Source organism: Phyllobates terribilis, unplaced genomic scaffold, assembly GCF_046119375.1.
Source record: "Phyllobates terribilis strain yellow unplaced genomic scaffold, ASM4611937v1 Scaffold_2__4_contigs__length_985480577, whole genome shotgun sequence".
NCBI classification, from domain to species: Eukaryota; Metazoa; Chordata; class Amphibia; order Anura; family Dendrobatidae; genus Phyllobates; species Phyllobates terribilis.
In genome coordinates, this window is record NW_027362762.1 from 287352338 (window position 1) to 287376020 (window position 23683).

General features: G+C 40.3%; 1 protein-coding gene across 1 annotated transcript in view; it reads left to right on the forward strand.

The window, feature by feature from the left end:
* Positions 1-23683, forward strand: part of GPC6 (glypican 6) — a 1373797-nt gene that overhangs the window by 1181176 nt on the left and 168938 nt on the right. Inside the window, exons 5-6 of the mRNA XM_073664138.1 lie at positions 8369-8499; positions 15316-15459. Coding sequence (XP_073520239.1) covers positions 8369-8499; positions 15316-15459 — 275 coding nt within the window. The remainder of the gene's footprint in view (positions 1-8368; positions 8500-15315; positions 15460-23683) is intronic.

Genomic DNA, 23683 nt, shown 5'->3' on the forward strand with positions numbered 1-23683 from the left:
ACCATTTATGACGACCCTTTGTTTCCTATCATTTAGCCAATTCCTTACCCATCTACATATAGTCTCCCCAAGTCCTTGCTTCTGTAGCTTCAGCATAAGGCTGCTATGTGGTACAGTATCAAAGGCCTTTGCAAAGTCCAGATAAATCACATCAGCCGCATTACCAACATCCAGATTTGCACTTACTTCCTCATAGAAACCCAACATGTTGGTTAAACACGACCTATTTTTCATGAATCCGTGCTGATTATCATATATTATATTATTCTCTGTCATATAACTCTGCAGGTAATCTCTTATGATGCCCTCAAAAACTTTCCACACTACTGATGTCAGACTTACCGGACGGTAGTTACCTGGATCCACCTTCTTCCTTTCTTAAATATTGGTACAACATTGGCTATTCTCCAATCCTGTGGCACTACCCCTGTTACAAGACAGTCTAAGAATACAAGTTACAGTGGTTTGTCAATTACTGAGCTCAATTCCCTCAGTATCCATGGCTGAATATCATCTGGGTCAGGGGATTTGTCAATGTTTAATTTGCTCAGACACAGGCGTACTTCTTTTTGTGTTAAACTAGTGATATCAGGTGATGAACTTTGATTTTTGACCTGTTGAAAGATCCCTGGAACAGACTGTTTGTTGGTGAACACAGTTGAAAAGTGTCTGTTTAATATCTCAGCCTTTTCTTTGTCCTCTATAATTATCTTGTTATTATCGTCTTTTAAGGGGCCGATACCATCTGATTTTCTCTTTTTGGCATTGATGTATGCATAGAAAATTTTGGAATTTAATTTAATGTCCCTGGCGATTTGTTGCTCTGTAGATAATTTTGCTAGCTTGATTTATTTTTTACATTTCTTATTTAGGTCTTTATACTCCAGAAATGCTATAACTGTATTCTCGGTCTTCAAGATTTTGAATGCCCTTTGTTTTTGTCTTATTAAACTTTGCACTGTCGTATTTATCCATAATGGTTTCTTTCTATTCCTGGACATTTTATTACCAGAAGGTATAAATTTTCTACAGGATTCTAGTAGTATTCTTTAAACATGCCCCATTTACATTCGGTATCCCCAGCTACCGTGACAAGGCCCCAGTCTAGAAGATTAAGCTCGTCCCTTAATTTGCTGAAATCAGCTTTCCTAAAGTTCCAGGTTTTTGCATTTCCTTTTTGAAATATTTTATTGAATATTACATTTAAACTTACCATATTATGGTCAATGTTTCCCAAATGCTCCTGGACCTGTAGATCTGAAATTGTATCTAGTCTATTTGACAGCACCAGATCCAGCAGATTACCTCTCCTGGTTGGATCATCTACCAGCTGAGAGAGGTAATTGTCCTGAAATGTGGAGAAGAACTTGCAGCTTTTAGCACAACTGGAAGATTGTATGTTCCATTGAATATCTGGATAGTTAAAATCCCTCATAATAAGGACCCTATTATTATTTGCTGCATTTTTAATTTGTTCCAGCATTTCGTTCTCTACCAGTTCAGCTATATTAGGAGGCTTGTAACAAACTCCAATTAACAGCTTTCCATTATGTTCATCCCCATATGTTAACCCAGACTGACTCTACATTGTCACAGCTCCCCCCAATGTTGTCATTGAGCACAGGTTTTATGTTGGATCTTATGAATATACACACCCCTCCAACCTTTTTTGTCTTTCCTGTCCTTTCTAAATGTAGTGTATCCCTCTATGTCCCAATTTAATGCTAAATTGCTGTGGAATATGTTGGTGTTATATAAATAAAAATATATTATCTAATTCATGAGTGACATGTGTAGCATATGTCTGATGTGTGAGTGACGGGTATGCGACATGTATCTAACGTGTGAGTGACATGATTGTGACATGTATGTAACATGTGAGTGACGTGCGTAGCATGTATCTACTGTGTGAGTGATGTGTTTGACATGTATCTAATGTGTGAGTGACGTGTGTGCGCTGATACGTGTCTAATTTGTGAGTGACGTGTATGTCACATGTATCTAAAACGTGAATGACATTTATGTAACATGTATCAAACTTGTAAGAGACATGTGTGTGTGATATGTTCCTTAATACGTGAGTGATGTGTGTTACATGTACCTAATGCATGAGTGATGTGACTAATGTGAGTGCTGTGGGGATGGGTGAGGTGTAAAGCAGGTAAAGAATCCCCTTGTTGATGATAATTGTAGCCGCATAAATTAGAATTGTAAGTTTTAATCTGTCGTAATTAGTAATGGGAAATGTCAGGTGGTGTTCTTCATAAAGTCCTCCCATCTGCTTCTTAGTGGCAGCTTTAGCAGCTCTTGAATGGATGCTACAGCTATCACTCAGGAGGGAGTTCTCTTATAGTCTGCAGGCTAGTTTTCCTGTATAGATGTGGTATCTAACTGCTATAAGGTTATTTTATGGCAGTATTTCTTGTTGTATTGGTGTTTGTAAAGTTGTCAGAAGTATTTGGCCTCTGACTGACAAAGTAAGAGTATTTTTTCCATACTGTCTAATTAGGTTTTTCTGTGTACAAGTTTTATTTTACTTCTTGTCTTCTGGGTGAAAAGGGACCTGGCCAAGCAAAGCAAAATTCACTCAAGCATGCATATTGCACTGCAATTTTTCTAGTAAGTGGGATCCCCACAAAAAACAAGACCTTGTACATTGGTCAATTAAAAAATAAAAAAATTATGAAGTTGTTTGAAAAAAGGAGAATTACAAATGAAAAAAGGAAAACTAAAGAACTGGAGGCGTCTTTAAGGAATTATAGTCATTTAGGAAATCATTTATAACATCATCTCTTTATTTTTTTTTTTTTCCATTTTCTGGAGAACTCCATTTAAGTAGGAAGTGTACTTTTCATCACTCCTACACACATTAGACTTTAGTTGATAATAACAAATGATTTCAGCTAAAATGAGCTTTAGCTGGTAGTAACCTAACCAATGACCAATAGCTGTAAGTGACCAATAATCAACTTTTGCCTTTTGAAACCAAGTTGGCCATAATTCACATCTCCAGTCAAACATCACTAACGATTGACTGGTTGTGATCCATTTTGTCAACTGGTGAACAATCATTCATTGGGGTAGGGCATCAGACAAAAATCAACAGGATTTATTGTTGGTTTATGGGTGGATTGATTAACTGTATTGACCAATAGGGACTAAAATGTGTATGTAAGTGATGGCATTATGATTGTTTGTTGAATGATTGACCTTTTGTTAGTTAAAGACATTTGTTACCATCAACTAAAATCTAATGTGTATGGGAGCCCTTACATTTTGAGGATGAACTCATGTTCCCAGAGAGTATTCAAGTAAAATAACTCAATAAAAAGGGGTGGTACACTGCTTGACAACTGGAAGCAAGGAGGAGAGATCCAGCTCACAGACATAAAAATCTTCTGTATTGATACATGTTAAAATTCCAACCAGCAACTATATCAGCTTAGAGCAACAAAAAACACTGACATTTTTCTGGTGTGTCAATACGTTTAGCCATGAATAAAGGTGTTTGACGCACCAGAAACATGTCAGTCTTTTTTATTGCTCTATTTGCCTCCAGTTTGGAGTGTTTTGGTAATATAATTATCTGTGCTCCAGACAGGGCTGGATTCAAGCATTACTGGTGAGCTGAACTTAGTTTCTTCACTACTTGACAACCCCTTCTTAACTGTTCAAGAGCCCCAGATAAAATAAAAAAACACATACTCACCTCCAATATTGGCACTATGTCTACTGGCAATCACATGATATTATTTTGTGATGTTGCCAACGCACCCAATCAGAAGACAGGTCAACTGCGGAATCACTATTCCTTCAGAACAGAATAGTTGGAGTTGAGTATGTGTGTTTTCTGGGGCACTTTGGCGGTTAAGAAGGAGTAGTTGACAACCCTTTTACCAACAAAAGATCCTTGTAAATGTTGTCAACATTCTCAGTGTTTTGGGAACTTTGGAGCTGGAAAATCTTTCTCTCTATCCTCTCAACGTCCCAAGTGTTAAGGGAAGACTCTCTCTGTGCTGTCAATATTCCAAGTGTTACAGGAACTTTGGAGCTGGAAAATCTCTCTCTCTCCCCTTTTCTCTCTCTCTTTCTCCTTGGACTCCAGAACTGTAAAACGGATTTCCAGGAGAAGTCAGCGTTCAGAATTCAGCCTCGGACACGAAACTTGACAGTTCAGGTTCACTCATCTCTATCTATTACAATCCAAATGTGTTTTTGGTCCAAGAAGAACCTTTTTCAAACACCAATTGCCTTGGTGGATTTGGAAATGATAACAATCTAGTAATGGTGTGGGAGCACTGGTATACTCATAACCTCAGTCGCTCCTTATACACAGCCCAATTTCGCTGTAGAACACAATAAAACTTTTCTTTTTATATAACTGCATAAAGCATTGCAATAGAGCAGACAATAAGTGAATTCATATTTATGAAACCATTTTCTGCAGCAATAGATTCTCCAGGTATTCTAGGGATTTTTTTCCATTTCCATATAACACATATTGACTTGATGATTTATGAATGGCTTTTTTTTTCACACTATAATGTGCCCTTTGCTTCATAGCATCAATTTTGTCAATCTATTCCAGATGTTCATTTGAAATTATGAGCTCATTTTACATTAACTGGAAGGAAAATGAATTACTTCCATGCATAATGAAGACATGTGTGCTCTTTTTATTTTACTGATGATCACATATAAACTGAAGGATTTTGTGATACCATTTAATATACTGATTTTCTGTTTACATTCATCACTTGTAGATTTATATACTGTATATTAGTAGGTTTCCATTTACACAGTGTACATAATTCACACTAAAATGGCTGGCATGATGGAAGGAAATGACTCTCCTTGTAGAGACTTGTGTACTGACAAGGAGGGACAACTATATAAACAGGTCAGACATTGATGTACAAAGTAACAACTTACAAGTGGCAATAGGAAGACATTCTTATTCCTTGAGGAGTCTATCCTTCCTCATCTCACTTACACTCTACCAGCAGCTTTGCCACGTGTAATGATTAGAATTGATCAAATGTGCCAAGATTCAAATTCACCAAATTGTGTGGATTTTACAGGGAAATTCAATTTGTAGTGAAGTTATTCGATGCAAACTGAATTAAGCTCTGGGGTCTTTCCTGGCTGCCATTTAGCTGAATTTGTTCAGAATTAATTGAAAAAAATCCATAATCTGAGGAATCCAAATTTTTGTAAAATTCAAGGAGAAATTAATTCCTCTCAAATAAATTCACTCATCTCTAATAAGGATCCTTCAATGAGGAGCTTTTACAACTTTAAAGCCTCACTGTACTCCTGGTTTTCTTGTGAATTTCTGATTAGTTAGTGACACTGTAATAAATAGGTAAATGGAGAAAGATACATCTAAAAAGTGAAGAATTACACATTTCGATGAGAAAAAAAAAATCTAATTAGTTTACCTGCTGGGTACATGGCAAATTGACTCCAAAGCACAGGTATAACCCCAAAAGATGGCCAGCATGCCACTTACTTCAGTAAAAAATGCAAGCATTTATTAGGTATAATAAAGAACATCTACAGTATATGCTTCCATACATACAGCGTAAAACATATTGAAAAAAATGGAAATGGCATAACATCTTGAGGCGGTGCGTTTACGGCAGGCATCCTAGGAGTCTGCTGGACGTAGCCAAAGAGACATGGGAACAGGAGCCTACCGCACATAGGAGTATAATAGAACATGTGGCAAGTATGCAGGACCGGATTGCGGCGGTCGTGCCCATAGTCAAGGAACACCTCTTGGATGCAGAGCCGAGCATATAATAGAAAGGCCATAGTTAGGTCCTTTAAAGAAGGGGATCGGGTATTGGTACTAGTGCCCACTGCAGAGAGTAAGCTCTTGGCCAAGTGGTAAGGGCCATATGAAGTCCGGGAAAAGGTTGGGAAGGTGAATTACAGAGTGTACCAACCCGGGAAGAGGAAACCCAAACAGTTATATCACATAAATCTGCCTAAAGCCTGGAAAGACCGGGAATGTATGATTACAGATTCGTCTGTAGACCCTCCAACGCTGGACCGGGAGGAGGCCGCAAGAGATGAAAAGTTAAGTAACACTCACTAAACAGCAGCGGCGGGAGGCTCAGAGATTAGTGCAGCAGAATACGGACGTATTCTTGGAACTACCTGGCCGCACCTCTGTCATTCAGCATGACATTGTTACCAAGCTTCGCGTGATGGTGCGGATGAAACTATACCGTGTGCCAGAGGCCTGGAGGCAAGCCATCGCGGATGAAGTGAAACAAATTCTCCAGTTAGGAGTCATTGAGGAATCCAGGAGTGAGTGGGCTAGCCCCATTGTGCTGATTCTGAAGCCAGACGGATCATTACGATTTAGTAATGACTTCCGTAAATTGAATGGGGTCCCTGCCACCTTCCAGAGGTTGATGGACATAGTGTTAGAGCCTCATCAGAAGTACGCGTTGGCATATTTAGATATCATCATCATCTTTAGTACCGATTGGCATACCTACCTGTCCCAGGTACAAGTGGATGATTCACTTAGTCGCGAGATAACAGCAAACCCAAAAAAATGTGCAATAGGTCTTGAGAAAGCCCGGTACTTAGGGTATATGATTGGCCGTGGGGTTATTAAACCCCAAATAAACTGATTGAGGCCATTAAAAACTGGCCCAGGCCTTTGACTACTAAACAGGTGAAAGCGTTCCTCGGCATTAATGGGTACTACCGCCGGTTTATACCTAATTTTGCAGGGAGATCAGCACCCCTGACCGATCTCCTAAAGGCGAAGAAATCGGTCATAGTTCAGTGGAACCCTCAGGCGGAGAAAGCTTTCCAAACCATGAAGTTGGCATTGTGCGGACAGCCTGTCCTCACCAGCCCCAACTTCAAGAAAGGCTTCATCATGCAAACGGATGCCTCTGAGGTAGGCCTAGGAGCGGTACTGTTGCAAGAGGTGATCGGAGAGGAACATCCGGTCACCTACTTGAGTAGGAAACTTAACACGGCAGATAAAAATTATAGCGTAGTGGAGAAGGAGTGCTTGGCCATTAAATGGGCCTTGGAGTCCCTATGCTATTATTTTCTCGGGCAACAGTTTCGCTTGGTGACGGACCATTCACCCTTGGTATGGGTGAGAAATGCCAACGAAAGGAATGCTCTAGTCACCAGATGGTTCGTGTCACTGCAAAATTTTTGTTTCTCGGTGGAACAATGAGCAGGGAATTCACAGGGAAATGTGGATGCCCTGTAACGGGCACTCTGTATGGTGACAAGTGTTCAACAACACAAGTTTGAACAAAGGGGGGATATGTGAGGCAGTGAGGGGAATTATATGCAAGGGATGGTATGTATCCCTTAGGATGCGTATAGAGGCATATTGAACCCGCTGGAGTGCATTGCAATCACAGACACACCTGTGGTTGCAGTGCAAAATAAAAGTAAGCTTGGACTTGGTCAAGCTATTTGACCAAGTCAGGTTTAAGAAAACCCAGCATGTGCTTTTATTTTTGGAGGGAACTACAGGATGGCAGTGGGGCGGTCCACTCCCTCCAGCCTGCGTCTTGCATGTGGCTCATGTCCACAGCATTCATTTTAAAACCTGCAGTAAAGGTTTGGGTGTGTCAGTTTTGTGTTTGCAAGCTGCAGAGCAGGAGGCTCTGCAATATAGGCCTGTGTGATCTGAACACAGAGCCCAAGAAGGCAAAGCTTCTGACGAACCTCAGAGGGATACAGCGGCATAGTTGCCCAAGGCAACGGGTTTGGAAACGGAATGTTCTTTGATGAACCAGCTGCAAACCGGAGGATACCGTTTGCCTTTAATTTGTGAGTTTTGGAAAAATAAATATGTTTAAGTTGAACTTTACTTGGGTCACTGCCTCATTACCGCACAGTGTGAACACCATCGCACTACAACAGTTAGTAATACATTTTGGGTCACATCATCTAAAATAATAATAGTAGTATTAATAACGTACAGGATGCCAAAAAGAAGTGTTTCACTTTGAATGCACAGTTAAAACATATCAAGAAAATACATGCTGTATGCAGGACACTTTTTGAACATTCCCAACCTGGAAAAAGTATTTAATGATCTTAAAAAAAAGTTGTGAAGTGGCATTGAGAGTTGACAACTGTTTGCTTTACATGTTAATCATAGGAGGAATTAATCTCCAACTCTACAGAAAGCCTACGTATGATGATGTGTCAGGTGTGTTTGCAATATTGTGTACACATCTATTTATTGTCAAGATTTAATTAATTCACAGTTCGAAAATGAGCTCTGTGTGTAATGTGACCTTTTAGTTTTGGCTCTTAGATTTTGCTGCTGACCTTTCTTTAACTTGTGATTGTTTTTTTGTTTTGACAGATGCTATGCTTCTAGTTGCTGACAGGTTGGAGGGACCATTCAATATTGAGTCAGTTATGGATCCTATCGATATGAAAATTTCTGAAGCCATCACAAACCTGCAAGAAAACAGCGTGCAAGTGTCAGGAAAGGTAATAGACATCACTCATCATAATTAATGTGATAAATCAATGCCCATTATGACTTATCGGTTCATAAACCTTCTAGAAGCGGTGTGACAGAAACATTATTATCCTAGAAAGTTGTTAGGCATTTTAGGTGGCTAAAAAATTATTTATTATATTCTAAATTCATTATCTGCATAGAGAAGAAAAAATGCAAGCACATTCATCTAAATAAAATCTAATAGGAACCATATACAGCAACGTGAATTAAATGGAATGTGTCACCAGATTTTTGCTATGTAATCTGAGAACATCGTGATATAGGGACAGAAATCCTGATTTCAGTGATTTGCTACTTACTGGGCTGTGGTTTGCTGTTTCAATGCAATCAGTATTTTTTCAACAGGAGATTATCACTGCAGGACAAGTTGCCTTGTAGTCCAGCCACACCCACACCATTGATTAGCAGCTTTTTGTCAATATACAGTACAGACCAAAAGTTTGGACACACCTTGTTATTTAAAGATTTTTCTATATTTTCATGGCTATGAAAATTGTACATTCACACTGAAGGCATCAAAACTATGAACTAACACATGTGGAATTCTATACTTAAAAAAGTGTGAAACAACTGAAAATATGTCTTATATTCTAGGTTCTTCAAAGTAGCCACCTTTTGCTTTGATGACTGCTTTGCACACTCTTGGCATTCTCTTGATGAGCTTCAAGAGGTAGTCACCGGAAATGGTTTTCACTTCACAGGTGTGCCCTGTCAGGTTTAATAAGTGGGATTTCTTGCCTTATAAATGGGGTTGTGACCATCAGTTGTGTTGTGCAGAAGTCTGGTGGATACACAGCTGAGAGTCCTACTAAATAGACTGTTAGAATTTGTATCATGGCAAGAAAAAAGAAGCTAAGTAAAGAAAAACGAGTGGCCATTATTACTTTAAGAAATGAAGATCAGTCAGTGCGAAAAATAGGGAAAACTTTGAAAATGTCCCCAAGTGCAGTTGCAAAAACCATCAAGCGCTACAAAGAAACTGGCTCACATGAGGACCGCCCCAGGAAAGGAAGATCAAGAGTCACCTCTGCTTCTGAGGATAAGTTTATCCGAGTCACCAGTCTTAGAAATCGCAGGTTAACAGCAGCTCAGATTAGAGACCAGGTCAATGCCACACAGAGTTCTAGCAGCAGACACATCTCTTCAACAACTGTTAAGAGGAGACTTTGTGCAGCAGGCCTTCATGGTAAAATAGCTGCTAGGAAACCACTGCTAAGGACAGGCAACAAGCAGAAGAGACTTTTTTGGGCTAAAGAACACAAGGAATGGACATTAGACCAGTGGAAATCTGTGCGTTGGTCTGATGAGTCAAAATTTGAGATATTTGGTTCCAACCACCGTGTCTTTGTGCGATGCAGAAAAGGTGAACGGATGGACTCTACATGCCTGGTTCCCACCGTGAAGCATGGAGGAGGAGGTGTGATGGTGTGGGGGTGCTTTGCTAGTGACACTGTTGGGGATTTATTCTAAATTGAAGGCATACTGAACCAGCATGGCTACCACAGCATCTTGCAGCGGCATGTTATTCCATCCGGTTTGCGTTTAGTTGGACTATCATTTATTTTTTAACAGGACAATGACCCCAAACACACCTCCAGGCTGTGTAAGGGCTATTTGACCAAGAAGGAGAGTGATGGGGTGCTACGCCAGATGACCTGGCCTCCACAGTCACCAGACCTGAACCCAATCGAGATGGTTTGGGGTGAGCTGGACCGCAGAGTGAAGGCAAAAGGGCCAACAAGTGCTAAGCATCTCTAGGAACTACTTCAAGATTGTTGGAAGACCATTTCCGGTGACTACCTCTTGAAGCTCATCAAGAGAATGGCAAGAGTGTGCAAAGCAGTCACCAAAGCAAAAGGTGGCTACTTTGAAGAACCTAGAATATGAGACATATTTTCAGTTGTTTCACACTTTTTTGTTAAGTATATAATTCCACATGTGTTAATTCATAGTTTTGATGCCTTCAGTGTGAATGTACAATTTTTATAGTCATGAATATACAGAAAAATCTCTAAATGAGAAGGTGTGTCCAAACTTTTGGTCTGTACTGTACAATGTACACAGATAGCTGCCAATCAGTGATGTGTGTGAGGTTATACAAGGCTCAACATTTGAGCTCAGCTCAATCTGCAGCGGAGAAAACTGATTCTATCATAACTGCTGCAGCCAGTAAACTAAATGATGCATTGCTGGAATATGGATCTATGTCCATACCTTATGCTGGTGTCAGATTACAAAGCAAAAACTTGCTGACAGATTCACTTTAAATGGTTACAGTTTAAAGAAATTGTAGAGGAGCAAAATGTGGAAATTGTGGAAGCTGCATTCTGGAACAGCAATAGCATGTGTCTTGATAGTTGATGTAACATTGAAATACAGAATAGGTAACAAGCTTAAACTATGGGTATTGAAGGAAAAAGGATTCGGGTTGACAGCAGACGAGAAAAGGCCACATGTAGAGGGGAATTTGTATTTAAACTGGTATCTAGAATCAATTAATCATTTTAAGGGTTCGTGCAGATCACCATACTGTCGGTCTGACCAATGTTATGCTAAAGGGCCGTGCACATGTCAATTTTTTTTCTCAGATCGTGCTGGTTTAAGATAAAAAACTCTGATCAGAGTGTGATCATAATGTGTTTCGTTTCTCTCTTGGATGAGAAGATGGAGAAAAACAATGTCTCCATCTTTTCCATTGTGTCAGTCCATGGAAATCGGATGTCATCCGAGTGAAGTCCGACGTTTTCCACTGACTCATTGACTTGCATGGCCTAGTGCAATCTGAATATTGGATCAAACTTGGTCATGTAGTGATGTATTCTCCAGACCAGCTCTGTCCGAGGAAAAAAATCGGACATGTGCAATATGACCCCATAGAATAACATATGTTCAAGTCATGTGCACAAGCCCTAATAGTCAGAAAAATATTGCATATAAAAATGTAGTGACTTTTTAAAAAGTCGTAATTGATGAATCAGCCCTACAATGTCAACATTAAAAAAGCAAACATGTCTAAAAATGTTTAAATAAGGTGTAAATTAAAAGAAGAATAAGCACAAGTGAAAGAAGGCAAAAATACAACAAAATAGACTAAAAAAGGTAAACTACTATAATGTCCTTAAGTGTTAGAAACACCACATAAACACATAAGGATAGAACATAATAGAAAGATTATATTACAAGGGAAAATGAGGGAATACTAAGCAGAATAGTAAGCCCATAGTGACCTTACAACAGGAGCCTTGACATTTACAAGTAATAAGTCACAATTCCATGGACTCTAATCACAATGACATTATTCCTGTTGCTCCCTGATGGCAAAAACAGCAAAAGTCTGCTGCTAAATTCTTGTTGTCAAAAATACCATAACCCAATGGAAACCTGACAAGTCCCATTATCAATCAATGAAATCTATCAGGATTCATTGGGATCCATTCGAAGACGGATCCATTACAGCTGACATAATTCATCACAGCAGTAATGATTCATCACAGCTGTCATGGCTCCGGAGATGTGACACTAATGTGAACAGTTGGCTACATAATAGCTAACCCTTAGTGTTTGGTGATGTGAAGGTATAATGATTTCCATATTATAAATGAAAGTTGTGACTGTATCAGCTGTAGTTTAATGTAGAAAATCATTGACCCTCTAAATAGAGTTGAAGATAGAACAACCTTAGGGGTTTGGAGATAATGAAAACAATAATCTTAGGTATATTACAATTTTAAAATAAATAGAATTTCACTATATATAGTAGCAGCTATGGTCTCATATGTTTTATGTGACGTCCTTCGATATTTGTTGAGATTAGCTTTATAGAAAGGCGTTAGTGTTTGCGGTTTTATTATTCCTACAATAAGCTTGTTTATTGATCACTTTGGTTGAGAGCAAACCTTGGCTCGTATATTTCACATTCAAAGTAGAGATTTTTGCCTTCACTAAGGAGAAATATCATTAAGTTCTGTGTGTTTTTTTTTCACTTGTTCAATTTGCTCCATTTTAGAAAGCCTTTGACATGACAATAAACGTCTACAATAATAGTTATTTCTTGCCTTCCAATTTAAGCTCTTTATTTGATCAGAGTGATACAATTTATTGGTATTCTGCAGTACGCCAACAGCTGTTTGCTAGGTAATATTAAACTCTTAATCGACTTGGATTGTTCTTTAGAAATTTAGCAGTTATGCTAGCTCAAATTGTCACTCTACGGGCAATGTGTCTTTGAGAAGCAATTTTTTTTTTTTCTATCTAAGATTCAACAAATGTACAACTTCAATTTCAAATCAAAATAGAATTCTGTTCTCTTACCTGGAATTGGTACATAGCATGTCTATATATTACCACTTATTACCCATAACAACCAAGGTCAATTCTGCTAAATAGTAAAGATAAACTTTTACAATGGAAAATCTGGAAAGTATAAAACCCTTTCAGTACAATAGATTGTCCAACAAAGTATATCATACTAAAAACAGAATCAGCTGCTGTATTTGTAGTACACCTCCAGAAAACAAAAAACATGTAAGGGAGTAATATCCCAAGACATGCACCAACAGGTATGCAATAGATATTGATATCAATGATTATTCAAAACATAATACTGACCATCAAATGAGTGATTAATAGCCCAAAATACAAATATACATGATCTTGAAATACAATAATGAATGACTATAAAGTGCCGTAATATATAAAGTATTAATAAAGTGCAGAATGCATGAGTATGATTAGAACATCAAAAAGGTAAAGGATATATATTAATATCACCAAAACATCCTGATTGTAAGGTTAATTATAGACAACCTAATGTACAGGCACTTATAGAGTTCACAAATATATAAGGAATAGACAAAATACAATATAATAATTATATGCTCTATTAAAAAGGTCAGAATTGGTATACCTGTTGAAGTCACCCAACGCGTGTCGCTGCCCACTAGCAGCTTCGTCAGGGGTAATCTCATAATGTGATGTTTGGTCTAAATATAGGAGGCTCAAGGAGGAGTAGTCAGCAGAAGCAAATCAATTCATGAATAATTATTCAAATCCCCAGTGAACACATGCAAAGGCCGCCTTGGTAATGGCAACCGATGCATGTGTTCCCTCCCAAAGCGTGCGTCTCGCCACAGTGCTTGTGGAGCGCAGACACATGTATCCCTTTCCGTAGCGTGTGTCTCACCACAATACATCAGGTGGAGAGCATGCCATCGGGCCGGACCAGAAGCGACGATACATGTCAGCGCCCGGCCGCAAATGATGAGTCCTGTGTTCCACAAGTATAATAAAACCTGATCCATCTCCCTGTAACCTTCAGTTCTTAGAGGGGACATACTTCAACAAGTAAGAATACACTGTAGTTGGCACCAGATATTACTGATTACTGTGTTATTGCATAGGCAATCAAAAGATGACAGGTACAAGTATGTCCCCCAAAGGTACTAATTAAAAATGAAGAAAAAATGTTTTTATAGCAAAAAATTGGGGAAAAAAAAGGAAAATGTAAAAGTTTAAATCACCTCCAGTTTCCCCACATGTACATAGCCAAATAAAAAAAATAATAACACATTTGGAATTGCTGTGTGCATATTTGCCCAAATAAATAAAAAATACAAATATATATACCACACAGTGAATGCTGAAATGAAAAATAACAAATGAAACAACAGAATTGGCACTTTCAGGCACCAGTTTACCCAGAAAAAATCCAATATAAGAGGAACAAAACATGTACCCGAACATGGCGTCAATGGAATTATCATGGCTTGGTATGCAAAAAGAAAGCCCTCGCACAACTCCATCAATAGGAAAATAAAAAAAAGTTATGGCTGTCAGGATATGATAACATAAACCCAAATTTATTTAATCAAATTTCCTTATTGTTTGTCACCAAATAGCTAAAACAATAAGATGCAAGTTTGATATCGTCTTAATCGTAAAATTAATTCAAAACTACAATTTGTTCCACAAAAAAAATTCTCATATGACTGTGTCAATGGAAACATAAAAAGTTATGGCTCTAGAGAAAGGTGAGAAAAAAAATGATTGCACAAAAACTAAATATCAGGGTTAAATAGGCCTCTTAGACCTGTTGGTGTGGATGTACTTACTTTGATAATCCATATCAGAGTAGCTGAATAATCCTTTTTGAAAATTTTCCCACCTAATGTTATCATTTTATGAGTCTATAATTTAATATCAGAATTATAAAGTTATTCTGACACGTATTATCTAAGTAGTTACACCAGACTCATTGGCTTTAAATGATCGAGGTAATGATGTATGTAGTTTATTTGGTGAAATCTTGTGACAAATCTGCTTTAACAAGGGAAAAGGTGCTAAGGTGAAAAAAGTGATAATGGGTGGCAAAAATGGGAAATTAATGCAGGCCAAAGGAGTAACAAAAAGACACAGGGTGAGAGTGAAGCCTAAAATAATTGTCATTCATGCCTTAATAGACTGGGGCCCAAAGGTGCAACTGTGGTGGGGGTAGGGTTTGCAGTTTCATCTGGGTCCAAAAGAACAGGGGATCCCAGAGGAGGCCCTTATGAGAAGACCAATACTAATAAAGATCTGAGATAGTTGGAGGTTCTGTTGGAGATTTTGCATCAATGCCCACAAGTTTCAAGCTCCACCACTGATGAGGCGAATTATAGCTTTTACTTATCCCATTCCTACTTATCAGTGTAAGGAAACAGGAATGAGGGTTGAGACCTGTTGAAAAAACTGTTTACAAGATGTAATGTGGGTGATTTCTATTTAACTTGTCTTAATCTGTTTAGGTATTCCTTGGATGTGGCCAACCTAAATCACTTCATTCATCAAGAACATTGAGATCATTTTCAGGAAGACGTAGCATATATTTCAAACCCTACAGTTTACATGAAAAACCTACAACTGCTGCTGGAACGAGTACGGAGAGATTGGTATGTTACATGTTCCATAATAATAGAACATATAATTCTCAGATACAAGTGCTTTATGTATATTTGAAGGGTTAACAAAAATCAGCTCAAAATATTAATGCACAAAAAAGATTTAAGTATTCTTTGTAGACTTGCCATTGTATAAACCAGTATAGCTTCTAAAGGCTAAAGACTCGTACATTAATAACCACACTAATATAGAAATTGGCTTGCTTAAAAGGCTACATTCCCAAGATGAGTATTTGGTGAGTTTTTGATGTCGCAGATTTTCTGCACCATTTCTACACCTATTAGGTAAATTAGGTTACTTGCATCTCTTTCATTACGTTTTTGAGTGCATTTTGTTTATATGCATTTTTGATGCTGTGCTTTTTTGTCTCTTTTTGGTAGATCATGTTTTAAATTAAGCTGCTTTGTTTTTGATATTTCCCTAGTACAGGGTGATTCACTAGCTACATTACCCGGAAAAATTGCTGTAGCTTCTAAAAGAGATGGTAGACCATACTGAAATTTGGACTATAGTGTACATGCTTTGATTCATGAGAGTGCAATGAAACTCAGCGACAGCTCACAGTGGTCTTGCCGACTTCTCACACCGCCAGTCGTCTCCACTATCAGAAAGACTGGCTTCACAACTTTCTGCACGTTGATGGTTTATGTGTGGTGCTTGTATTTCACTCCAGCCAAATTCCTTCTTCATTTGTTAACAATGTACAACTACAGTTTGGAGGAGCGTGTCTTCATTGTGAAAACTTATTGGAAAACTGAGCACTTAAAGAGGTGCCAAAGTGAGATTCTAAAGAAGTTTTGTAGGTCGAAATCCGCTGTCCAAACTGTGTATTTTGTCATTGGTGAACAATACAGGAACATTACTGGATAGGCATGATGGAGTATGTCCAAAAATGTCTGAGGAAACAATTCAAGATGTGAAACCGCGACTTCTGGCATCTCCACGTAAATCGTTGAACAGGCTTTCGCAGGAGACAGGCATCTCGTATTCCACATGTCAACAAGCGGCCAAGAAAGGTCATGTTTGGCCGTATAGAGTCACTGTTCAGAAATTTAAAGGGCCTGATCAAGAGAAAAAAAATTATTAAGCTGAAAAAAGGATATGGATTGCAAATCCAAAAATCATACGTTGATCTAATGCCTCTCGGCAAAAAATATAGATGACTGAACATGAGGTTCTTAGTTTAACATTCTGATCAGACTGTATGAAGCCACTGCCACGTCACAGCAAACCTCTCAGTGGGTCCTAACTTTTTATGGTCTTGAAGGAGCGACACCATTTGCTAACCACCGCCGCAGCAACAATGATGTGACGTGGCAGTGGACTTCATACAGTCTGATCAGGATGTTAAACTAAGAACCTCATGTTTAGCTATGTCTATTTTTGCCTAGTGAAATTAGATCAACATATGATTTTTGAATGTGTGGTCCCTATCTTTTTTTCAACAAAGAAAAAAGAATTTGTTATTGTCAGTGGTTCCAGACATTCATTGTTGAAAAAGAAAACATATTGGACTATATGTGGTACACTGACAAAGCCTGATTTCACCTTTGTGGCTCTGTCAATTAACAAATCAACTGTATTTGGGCAGCTGACAACCCGCACCCACTTCACGAGACGCTGCTTTATCCAGAAAAATTACAGAGTATTCTCAATGGGACTGTGGCCACCAAGATCGCCTGATTTAGCAAGCACAGATTTTATATTTTAGGGCCATTTGTAGGGTCGGGTGTACAGTAACAAGCCACAGACATTACAGTCAATCTGAGAGAACATACAATGAGAAAATTCAGGTTATGACCCCAGATGTCCTGTAGAATACATTCAACAATATGGAACGGTGCATGCAGATGTGCTTGGATGTGAACGGTGGACATTTTCAACATCTGCTTAAAACATCAGTTTCTCAGAAACCATGGTATGTTCAGTCCAAATTTCAGTACAATAGATTGTCTCCTTTAGAAGTTACAGCAATTTTTCTGGGTAAAGTAGTAACTGAATCACCCTGTATTTGCCTTTGACAAAACTCTATTAATACAGTCATGTGCTGATTATATGCGTTTTTATGCTATGTTCCCACATATTGTTTTTTTTTACGTCAGAAATCACCAAAACTGATATCTGGCCCGTTCTGCTGCATTTTTTTATGCGTTTTTTCAGTGGTTTTTTTCACTGTCCTTCTGTCTCTATCTATGCATGCACATAAAGTTCTGTGAAAAAAAAGAACTCCATTCTATTTTGCCATCAAAAAGCGCTGGAAAAATTGACCTGCATTTTTTGGTGCATTTTTTCAGCGTTCTTTTCATCAATAGTGATGAGTGAGCATGTTCGCTACTGCTCGGTGCTTGCCCGAGCATCTCACTGCTTGACATGCTCGGCGCTCGCTGAGTATTTCCGGGGTTGCTCGGCGGAAGCTCGAGTCTCCTCCCTGCAAGTTTGTCGCTCTTTAGAGAGGCAATGAACATGCAGGGATTGCCTGCCACTCACTGTAATGCCGTAGCCATGTTGGTTGTGGCATTACAGTGATTGACTGGCCGCACAGTGTCATCGGGTCTATATCAGACCTGGCGCCGCCATGCTTGTCAAAGACTACCCCGGAAACAGGCAGAGTAGGGAGAGATGCTGCTGAGCTAGGGAGAGATTTGCTTGTTTCTAGTTAGTGTAGGTGTACCAAACTATATTAGAGACACATATCCATCTCAACAAACAGTCCTTCTGAGGACTAATCCATCTGCAGAGATATCAGGCAGGCAGGGTATATAACAGACTGCAGTGCATATAGCACAAGAGGCTCCATTCCAGTTCTGTCTGCTGCTGCTGTTATATTTCTAGAAATAGGCCCAGGTCTCAGGGGCCAGGAATAATTTTTTTTTGGATCTTAACCTCATTATTTGCTTAAAAAGCAATCCAGAGAACACTGTTTTTCTGCGCCATTTGCTTGTTGGCACTGCAGAATACAGCCAGGTCCTTTCCATATTACAGCGCTAAAAATCCAGCTATTTAAAACTGTGTTTTCTCCGTCACACGGATCACATATACGATTTCAGAAAATACTGCCATTTCTGGCCTCCATTACATTTTTTTCAGCGTGTCAGCAAAGTTTTTGACACCGGTTTGCTGTTTAAAATAGTTACCTACAGGCCAGGTATTTAAAACTGTTTTCTCCGTCACACGGATCAAATATACGTTTTCAGAAAATAGTGCCATTTCTGGCCTCCATTAAAAAAAAATTCAGTGTGTCAGTGAAGCAATTGACACCAGATTGCTGTTCAAAATAGTTACCTACAGGCCAGGTATTTAAAACTGTGCTTTCTCTGTCACACAGATCACATATAAATTTTCAGAAAATAGTGCCACTTCACACCTTCATTAAAAATTTGTTGCAGTGTGTCAGTGAAGCAATTGACACCAGTTTGCTGTTCAAAATAGTTACCTACAGGCCAGGTATTTAAAGCAGTGTTTTCTCCGTCACACGGATCACATATACGTTTTCAGAAAATACTGCCATTTCTGGCCTCCATTAAAAATTTGTTTGAGTGTGTCAGTGAAGCAATTGACACCAGATTGCTGTTCAAAATAGTTACCTACTGGCCAGGTATTTAAAACTGTGTTTTCTCCGTCACACTGATCACATACACGTTTTCAGAAAATACTGCCACTTCGGACCTTCATTAAAAATTAGTTGCAGTGTGTCAGTGAAGCAATTGACACTAGATTGCTGTTCAAAATATTTAACTACAGGCCGGGTATTTAAAACGGTGTTTTCTCGTCACACGGATCACATATATGTTTTCAGAAAATACTGCCATTTCTGGCCTCCATTAAAAATTTGTTTCAGTGTGTCAGTGAAGCAATTGACACCAGATTGCTGTTCAAAATAGTTACCTACAGGCCAGGTATTTAAAATTGTGTTTTCTCTAAAGACTCTGCCGATAACTCCAAAAAGGCCATTTGCACCACCTGCCAGGCAAGCATAAGCAGGGGTGGCAAAACGACCAGCCTGACCACCACCAGCATGATCAGGCACATGGCAGCAAAGCACCCGACTTTGTGGGTCGAACCCTAGGGTCCAGGAATAGTGTCTGCGGGTGGCACCATTGCTTCTTCCGCTGTTGTGTATGCAAGCCAATCCCCTGTCCATGATGCATGCAAAGATGCCTCCTGCCCTGCACCTGTCATTGCACATTCTCAAGTAGCAGCATCAGGAAGCACATCAACGTCCTTGTCCCAGCGCAGCGTTCAGTTGTCCATACCCCAGTCCTTGGAACGCAAGCGCAGATACGCAGCCAACGCCCCACAGGCCACACTACTAAAATCCCACATTTCATGACTGCTTGCGCTCGAAATGTTGCCTTTTAGGTTCGTGGAGACGGAATCATTCCACAACTTGATGGCCGCGGTCGTCCCTCGGTACTTGGTCCCCAGCCGCCACAATTACTCCTGGTGTGTCGTCCCAAAAAATTAGCCATGCCCTCAACAATGCAGTTACCGGGAAAGTCTACCTTACCTCGGACACAAGGAAAAATTATTGTGGGCAGGGACGGTACATCTTGCTGACGGTACACTGGGTTAACATAGTGGAAGCCAGGACCCAGTCGGACCTTGGGACGGAACACATCCTCCCGAGGCCGAGGATTGGGGCCCTAGGTCAATCAGGGTTGCCCCCACAGTCTACAGCTCTTGCACCTCATCCTCCTCAGCCTCCTCCTCAGCCTCCATCTCCGAAATGACCACATCAGTAACAAGTTGGAAATACTGCAGCACTACCTCGGCCAAGCAGCAACAGGCTGTGCTGACGCTAATATGCTTAGGTGACAAACCGCACAATGCAGAAGAGTTGTGGACAGCTCTGAAAGAGCAAGCAGATCTGTGGCTCACACCGCTGAACCTATAGCCAGGCATGGTCGTGTGTGACAATGGCCGGAACCTGGTGGTGGCTTGGAGGTGAGGTGAGCTCACACACGTACAATGCCTGGTCCATGTGCTTAACCTCGTGGTTCAGCGGTTTCTTAAATCCTACCCGGAGCTGCCGGATCTGCTTGTTAAAGTATGCCGCCTGTGTGCCCATTTTAGAAAGTCAGCTACAGCTTCCGCCGCCCTTGCCGTGTTTCAGCAGCGTTTGCAGCTTCCGGCTCACAGACTGGTAAGTGATGTCCCCACACGTTGGAACTCTACACTGCAGATGTTGGGAAGGATTTGTGAGCAGTAGAGGGCAGTTGTTGAGTACCAGCATCAACAAGGCCGTCGGTATTCAGTTCAGACTCCACACATAAGACCTCAGGAGTGGACATGGATGTCAGACATATGTACCCTCCGCCCAAACTTTGAGGACTCTACCAAGATGGTGAGCGGAGATGATGCCATAATTAGCATCATCATCCCCTTCTCTGTCTTCTGAAACGCTTTCTGCTCACAATCAAAGAGGATGCATTGCAGGCAGAGCACAATGAGATGGAGAAAGGAACCATACAGGGTGATTACAAACAGCCCAGCCTCATCTCATCCCAACGTGAATTGGGTGACAATGAGGAGGAGGAAGAACAGTATCTAGTTTCATGCGCTATAGATGATACTACCTGCACAACTGTCATACCGTCTGTTCAGCATGGATGGCGAGAGGACAGATAGGAGGAGGAGGAGAAGGAGAGCATGGTCAGTCATCCTCTTGGTGAGGACATGGAAGTCTTGCCTGTTAGCAGTCAGGCACGCATGGCTGAGTTTATGTTACGCTGCCTTTCCGATGACCCTCGCATTCACAAAATTTTGGGTGACAGTCATTACTTCTACACACACGCTACAAGGAGAACTTTATATTTCTTATTCCTGAGACGGACAGGTCTACAAAAATGGGGCAGTACCAGAAGGCCCTTGTTGCGGAACTATTAAAAAAATTCCCATCTGAAAATGCTGGCGGCAGAAGTCACAGTTCGTTGGACAACCAAGGAGTACAGGGGAGAGAGACACAAATGCAATCCAGTAGAGGCAGGGCAACACTGTCAAAGTTCTGGGACAGTTTTCTCAGACCCTTCCATCGCACAGGCTCTGAGTTGTGGGCTACTCTCACAAGGAATGCAAAGTTTGGGAAGATGCAGAGAGTACCTTGCCAACCTTACCAACGTCCTCCGTGATTCCTCTGTGCCTTTTAATTATTGGGTATCCAAGCTGGATACGTGGAATGAACTGGCTCTCTATGCCTTGGAGGTCATGGGCTGCACTGCCGCTAGCATTTTATCAGAGCGGGTTTTTAGTGCCGCTAGTGGAATTATAACTGATAAGCGCATCCACCTGTCAACTAAGAATGTTTACATGCTGACTCTTATAAAAATGAACATGGGCTGGATTTGGCCAGACTTCATAACACCACCGAATGATAGCAGTGCAACATAAACTCAAATACAGTGTCTTTCTTTGGGAGGTGTATTCCTATGCACCTCTTCAGACCCACACATGCGTATACGCTTCCTGATTTTGGCTATTTGCTCTTGTCCTACTCCTTCTCCTCATCCTCATCCTCCACTACCATATCACCTGGGTGACTGTGGTCCATGATGCAACACCCATATAATTTTTTTAAAGGGTGTTTATGATGCCCGTAAAAAAAAAAATTATACAGTATATTCATGTATACCCCCCAGGGGTAAATGTTTGTCAACCCATACACTTAGTGCATGGGCATTACAAGTATAGGAGACCAGCTCCTTTGTAATGGGAACATTTTTTGTGAGGCCCTCCTCCACGTCTCTTCCAAGGGGCATTGGAGTGCCTCCCAATTTTTGGCAGCCCTTGCATTCACTGCATAGGCAAACACTATTGGAGACCCTCTCCTTTCTAATGAGAATTTGTCGTTACTGTGGCCCTGCTCTATGTGTCTTTAAATTCTTAGTGGGGTTTTTCCTAAAATTGGTCATTTGTTGGACTCACTGGATACCCTATAACTGTATAGCAGACTCTCTCCTTTCAAATGGGAATTTGTCATTACTGTGGCCCTGCTCTATGTGTCTTTAAATTCTTAGTGGAGTTTTTCCTAAAATTGGTCAGCCGTTGGACTCACTGCATATCCTATAACTGTATAGCAGACTCTCTCCTTTGTAATCGGAATTTGTCGTTACTGTGGCCCTACTCTGTGTGTCTTTAAATTCTTAGTGGGGTTCTTCCTAAATTTTGTCAGCCATTGGACACACTGCATACCCTATAACTGTATAGCAGACTCTCTCCTTTCTAATGGGAACATGTCGTACTTGTTACTGTGGCCCTGCTCTATGTGTCTTTAAATTCTTAGTGGGGTTTTTCCCAAATTTTGGCTGCCCTTCCAGTCACAGCATGGGCATTACCACTATAGAAGACCCGCTCATTTATAATGGGAACATTTTTTTTACTGAGACCCTCCTCTATGTTTCTTCAAAGGGGTATTGGGTTGCATCCAAATTCTTGGCAGACCTTGCAGTCACTGCATACGCAATAATAGTATAGGAGTCCCACTTGTTAATAATGGGAACAACAAAGCATAGCCGGCTGATAGCTCTCTAGCAATAGCGAGGGCCGACTGCTGGCCTTTTAAGGATAGTAAGTGCCGTCTGATGGCCCTATAAAAATAGGCTTTATGACTTTCAGAGTCCCTCCATCATAAATAAAACAGGATGTGTCTGATGATGTGTCTCACACCACATTGCCAGATAAGGTTGTAAAATGTTAAAATGCCATTTCCCGGTGAATGCATTTGTCTTAAAAAATACCGTAAAAAAAAACAAAACAATAGGATCTTTCTTTAGTATAAAAAACAGCGTCATCAATTTAACCTCAATGTAATCACATTGTCCAGCTCCTGCACCACCTCCTCCATCTCCGAAATGACCACATTAGTCACGAGCTGACAGCACTACAGCACTGCCTTGGCCAAGCAGCAACAGGCTGTGCTAAAGATAACATACTTAATGATTAGGTGACAAACCGCCCAGCGCTGCAGAGTTGTTGAAAGCTGTAACATAGCAGCCTGATCTGTGGCTTTCACCACTGAACAAACAGCCAGGCATGATTGTGTGTGACAATGGGTGCAACCTGGTGACGGAGAAATGACAGCCAGAGTAGATACGATTTACCCCTATGCCAGTCCTTTCACCGAGCTAAAGAATATGGCTGTGGTGAAATACAACACCTACTGAGAAGCTGTTTCAGATTGAAAAACATTGTGCCCACCAGAGGATTTGATTCTGAGGG